The sequence below is a fragment of the Polistes canadensis genome, unplaced genomic scaffold (genome assembly GCF_001313835.1).
Source record: "Polistes canadensis isolate GaletaPanama2010 unplaced genomic scaffold, ASM131383v1 scaffold_313, whole genome shotgun sequence".
NCBI lineage: Eukaryota > Metazoa > Arthropoda > Insecta > Hymenoptera > Vespidae > Polistes > Polistes canadensis.
Genome location: NW_014569860.1, coordinates 111,145 through 117,401, shown reverse-complemented (window position 1 = coordinate 117,401; position 6,257 = coordinate 111,145). Strand labels below are relative to the sequence as shown.

Sequence of the window (6,257 nt, the reverse complement as noted above, 5' to 3'; positions counted from 1 at the left end):
TTAAAGTTATTTTACTTAATTAAAATACAATCCTGTTATTTAATGTATATACAAGATTGAACATTTTCTAGAATTACTTTTTCATCTTCTTGAAATAGAAGACATATTTGAATCCACGGAAATTAATAATAATAATAACAATAATAATAATAATAATACGAAAAATCAGAACAATTCGTCAACAAATTAATATAAAAACCAAACGAATATATTATGCACTTTATCTTCCAATAGTTAAATAAACAACGAAAGAATGACGCTAATAGATAAGGAAAAAAATAAAAGATACGAAACTAGAAATGAAAGAAATTTCGTTGTTGAGAGTTAATACATTCTCCTGTCTAAAAAATAAAATAAAATAATAAAATAAAATAAAATAAAACTCCAAAATAGGAGAAATAAGGAACGACGAAGTACGCGGTGGCCATTTTGTTCCGTTCGATGATCAATCGTTTTTTTGTTCGTTCGTTCGTTCGTTTGTTTGTTATAATAAACGAATTTAATATTCGCTTACATGAACGATTGTCTCGATAATAATGACTTATTATTTTTTTCCGTAATAGTTCTGCATTTCATTACAATATATATATATATATATATATATATATATATATATAATTCCTGTCTTTTTTCTTATTGGTTTTTTTCTTCTACTTTTTTTTCTTTTGTCTTTTTTTTTTTTTCTTACGCGTCCCGCTAAAATCCTTAGATATAAATTAAATATCACGTCGGACTGTACAAACGCGAAAAAAAATGATAACAAACGCATGCACGATATTTGCGTTTTAACTATCGTTCGTGTTTCATAAAAAAGAAAAAAAAAAAAAAAGAAATATAAAATTCGGTAAAATTGTTTTCAACAAAAAATCTGTGTGTGTGTGTGTAAAATATATTAATAATTAATTAATTAATTGAGAAGAAATAATTCTCTTTTTTTTTTCTTTTTTTTTTTTTTCTTTAAGCCCCCAAACACACACGAACGATAGTGGAAACTAATGAATGCATTTGAAATAACGAAAATCTACGAATTAGGTTTATTTGGAATTTTGAAAGGCTGGATTTAGTTGACCACTTTTAGTGTTGTTACTCGCATTGGCTGGCAAAGGATTACTCAGGTGAAGTTTTTCTTGTCGTTTAGCGGCTCGTGCCAAACAACATAAAGCACCAATTAGTATAATAACACCGAGTAGTGCCAATCCTCCAGATAATGCGGCTCTTACGATCGGTGGCAAATCCACTGCCATTTTTAACAACGAACGCATTTCCATTGGTAGCTCATCGATAACCTGCAAACATTACAAAATTATTATTATTATTATTATTATTACGATTTTTTGGTGATAGTTTTAATTGAATCGTTGTAAACGTAAGAATATTTTTCAACGAGTTTTACAAACAATAGCTATGATTCATAAATCTCCTCATTGTTTGTTACCTTAATTAACGCTTATTAACGTGAACTAATAATTATACTAATTATCTTCTTGAAAAAGTATTACGCATTGTTTGAAATATTATTAAGAAACTCGTTCAATTATATTTCATCAGATCAATAATGCATTCTCATTCAAATTAAATATGATAGAATAAAATCGATCATTTTACAATATATTTTCGTAATATTCATTAGATTTAAATATTTATCATATTAGAACGATAAAAAAGTAAGACAGGATGGAGATAAGATTAACGTTATGCAAAATAAGGAATGTTGAAAGAGTTAACTAACTAATTGCGAGAACAACAACAAGAACAACAACAACAACACCGATTAAGACAAGTTCTGGGGAAAGATAAAAAGAAAATGTTGTACTTTCGGATGCAAGAATGAAAGCAGTATGGTGTAATATGATGTAAGAATGAAGTTAATGTTTAATTGTAATGGTATTGTTGATGATGGTGGTAGTGTTGGTGTATAAAATACTTACATCCTCGAACCACATGATGGGGAAAATGATGTCAGGGAAAGATGCAACCTGTTTGATGTCTCGCACCTGGCTCACAGCGAGATTTATTTGTATTCTTGCACGTGCACGAAGAGCTGTACCCATCATTGGTTGAATGTCAACAAAAAGTTCGTGCTTTTCCTGTACAGGTGGTGACACACCTATCACGGCTTCTCTCAATGCAGGATCAGCTGAAATAAAAATAAATAAAAGGCAACTTATGTTAATATCATTGCAAATAATGGAATTACGAACAAGTTATAAATTAAACGATACAATAACGTAGGATAGTAAATTCCTTAACTAGAATATATAATATGTAAATCAACTAGACACATTATTTTCCTCTTACATTAGTTACAACAAATTCTTCAATTTATATATATATATATTTATATTTCCTCTATACTTTTAGATTTATAATTTCATTTTATTCATTCTAATATTAATTCATTGAAATTATAACCAAGTTATTTTCCTTTTAACATTTATCAGTAATAAATAATTAAATGGTTTATCTATATGAATATATAAACTGTTGCTTCTTTTTTTTTTGTATCGGGTTGCATAACATACTATATTGAAAAATAACACGTTGTTATATAATATTATATTAATTAATAATTCAAAGGAATAATATTTTATAATATAATATATTGCAATTTGACAAATCGATTTAACTTCAAATTAATCTTAAACTCGAATATACAAGCTTTGATTTTTTGTTTTTTTTTTTTAAAGATCGTAGTGTAAAAAAAAGTATGAGAAAAATTGAGAAAGATTCCCAATGATAATTTATAAAATATTCTATGTCGTGTAAATAATTCTCTTTCAATATCCTCTTCCTCTTCTTCTTTTTTTCTGCATCTTTTCTCACGAGTTTAAGACAAACCAGGTGGTGTAATTCGTGGGAGTAATTCGGTCACGAGTCTCACGAACCTACGAATCGTTATTGTTGAATATGGAATATAAAAGCAAAAGGAAAGAAAAAGAAAAGGAAAGAAAAGAAAAAAGTATTAAGAAAATAGGTCTCATACTAGGTAACGTTCCACGAAACCGGAAATGAAGTAGCAATAGTCGTCAGTAGACTATGACTTACGAAATAACTGAGCTTTCTTTCGAACGCACCTTGTAATACGCATATAATACTTTCTCTTTTCTATCTAACTAGATAATGGAGACATACGATGAATGAATGAATAAATGGATGAATGGATGGATAAATGGATAGATGGATATCAACCATAACGTTCAAGAAATACATTAAAATAACGTTTTATGTTATAAAGGTGACCATAATTGTCGGTAAATTTATTACTAATGCGTAACGTGTTATTCAATGACCGGTTATTTCCTATATAATCGATACTCACTTTTCTCATTTTTGTTTTTTAAACATGATATTAAATAACTATCGAAAACTTGTATTCATATAATTATTTCTTAATATACGTATAAATATATATATATATATATATGTTTACAGAAATATACATTAACTCGATTTATTCCTATTATTATTTTTAAATCTATACAATTTATATATTTATAATTTAAATATTTTCTTTTTTAAATTATTGCAATTTATTTTGCCTATAAATTGTAACTTATATATATTATAAAAGATTGAACCAAAAAAAAAGTAATGGAATAACAATTTACCCATATAAAAGTGTGGAAAACTAAGAAGTACAGGAGAATCAAATTGGCAGGCAGAAACATTGAATGTTCCTTCGGGTGCACAGGGTGGTCCAGCAGGACAAAAACATTGTTGAGAGTGTACCTTGTCAGGTGATGCAAATACATTCGTTGGTGGTGTAAATCTATATCCAGGAATATCACCGGTAGTCATTATCTCTTTCTAAAATAAAATTGTATAGGGTAAGAATGATTACGAATAAATACAACACAAAAAGACAAATAATAGTAATAATAATAATAATACATTTTGACAAAAATAATAATGAAGAAGAAAGAAAGAAACAAAAAATGATTTATACCTGAAACACCAAAGGTAGAGCCCTACAAAGGTCCTTGTCGAATATTTTCAAAACTGTATCCTTCGTGATCCTTGGTGGAAAAATACTACCATCGCTACCCATGATACTATCGCAATTAGGTGATGTCCAATGTCCCAAAAACTTCTTACCTTCCCATTTTTCTATTAAACCGTATTTCGTGACGTCACCGTCACCAGAAAATACAGTGTACCAATCCGGTTGAGTACCATTTTTTCCGTACAACAAACCGAATTGATCGAAAGGAAACTTTGGTTCTTTAGGTACTACGTCCTTGGCTAATTTCAATAGTGGATCCTCGTATCCCCATAATAATTGTTCTACGGATACCTCGACGAATGGTTTAATTTTTAATATGTCCATTATTGATGCCATTGCCAATCTAAGAAAACGTGCTGCGTACTTCGATTGAGATGTTGCTGATAACATTGGAACGTTTGGCACTACTACGAGATCATCGTCAGAACCAACTGACAATTCCTGTTAAATAAACATTTTTTATTGTTTCTTTAAATATTATAATTATACATCACATATTTAACAATAGATTTACGGACTGAGCCAATTTGATTCATTAAAAATTTGATTACTATATATATATATAGTAATACATATATTGTATATAATGTATGTTAAACTACATACATATTAATATTATACATATAATATATGTAAAACTTAAATATATTAATAAGAAGGGTATCATAGGGAATTTGGACATCAAAAAAAGAAGTAGAACTTAATTTTGATAAGTTATTTTTTTATACAAATTCCCTATGATACCTTCTTATTAAGAATTTTATTTTTGGACGAGAGAAACAACTGCTTAAATATATATTATTTTTTAAAAATATATTTTAGTTTTTAGGTTTTACGTAATAAAATATATATATAAATATTAATTCCTCCACTCTACTCAACCCTTCATTCAAACAAGTTTGTAAATCATTAAAAAAATTAATGAAACCAAAACTTTCGTAAATTTCATTTTAAACATATTTATTTTATTTAAATATATTTAAGCTAGTGTTTTAAATGATTTGCTTTGAAAATTTTCAGAGGGATTACACAATTTTACTTTTAAATATTTGTTTCTTTTTTTTTTTCTCTTTTTTTTCGTTAAATGACATCATAAATATCGTAATAATATATTATTTAGAAATATCAACTCGTTTATAAAATGATTAAACATAATTAATATTTCATGAGAGCATGTGATGATGACAAAAAAATTAAAACAGCAAAAACAAAAAAGGAAAAAGAAAGAAAGATACAACAGATGAAGATAATTTGAATAATGAGAGGATAATAATAGGAAAACGTTAGATGTTGTGTTCTGGATCTCTTAGCAAGTCATCACGAATAGTTATTTTCCATGGTTATTCATGAAATCTAACGTGAGGTATTGTATTAAATTAATAATCGTCGAGTGGACACACATCACAAAGTTAATCACGTGTCCAGTCTTATCACCGGAAATTCGCGACATGTTTTTATTATTATCGTATCGTATATTCGTATAAACAAAACAAAATAACACAGAAATAGAAGGAAAAAGAAAAAAAGATTCGCAATTGTTCCCACTAGAACATTATCATTTCCCGTAATAATAAATTTTATTTGCAATTTTAATTGTAATTTTAATTGTAATTTTAATTGTAATTTTATATCTAATTTTATATTCGATTCGTATCGCTATTATAAGATCAATATTGAATGTCAATTAAGAAGTATAATAAAATTTTAATTACTTTGTAATTATTAAAACTATGTTTAAATGTAAATGTTACGACATTAGTCGCGTAAAAAATTTTATCTTTCTCGTGTTATATGACTTTCCTTTTAAAGTATAATATTACATTTAACATTATGATTTTGTGTTCGTGCGCGTTAATTTAACTCATTTACTCGTTTATTTAAATAGGTATATAAAAAATATCCGACAATCTATGGTGTTAAGAAAATAGATGGCCTTATTCAAACGAAAGAAGAAAATATAAATGTACGAACATTTATTTTTAAAAATCTTTATACGTTTATCTTTATCTTGGGTATCATTTAGATCTTTTGCTTTTCTTTTTTTGGTATTTCTTGACAAAAAAAAAAGATATATATATATTAACTTAACTCACGAAGTAAAAGGATAAAGCTTTCTTAAATGACGACAGGTTTTACTGGTTCTTAGTTGACGTGAAAATATCCAATCGCAAACCTTTTACCGAAAAATATTTAACGTACGAGTTTCTTTCGAAATCAATGTCCAATACGTAGATTTATATTTGTATTATATATA

At 27.1% G+C, this 6,257-nt stretch overlaps 1 protein-coding gene across 2 annotated transcripts in view; it reads right to left on the bottom strand.

Moving 5' to 3' along the window:
- Window positions 1-953: 953 nt before the first annotated feature.
- LOC106791504 (scavenger receptor class B member 1) overlaps window positions 954-6,257 on the bottom strand; it is a 25,130-nt gene continuing 19,826 nt past the window's right edge. For both annotated transcript variants that reach the window (XM_014757178.1, XM_014757179.1), the window contains 4 exons: window positions 3,947-4,444; window positions 3,609-3,807; window positions 1,929-2,137; window positions 954-1,286 (listed from right to left, as the gene is read on the bottom strand). In XM_014757178.1, coding sequence (XP_014612664.1) covers window positions 1,035-1,286; window positions 1,929-2,137; window positions 3,609-3,807; window positions 3,947-4,444 — 1,158 coding nt within the window. In that variant the 3' untranslated portion in view covers window positions 954-1,034. The remainder of the gene's footprint in view (window positions 1,287-1,928; window positions 2,138-3,608; window positions 3,808-3,946; window positions 4,445-6,257) is intronic.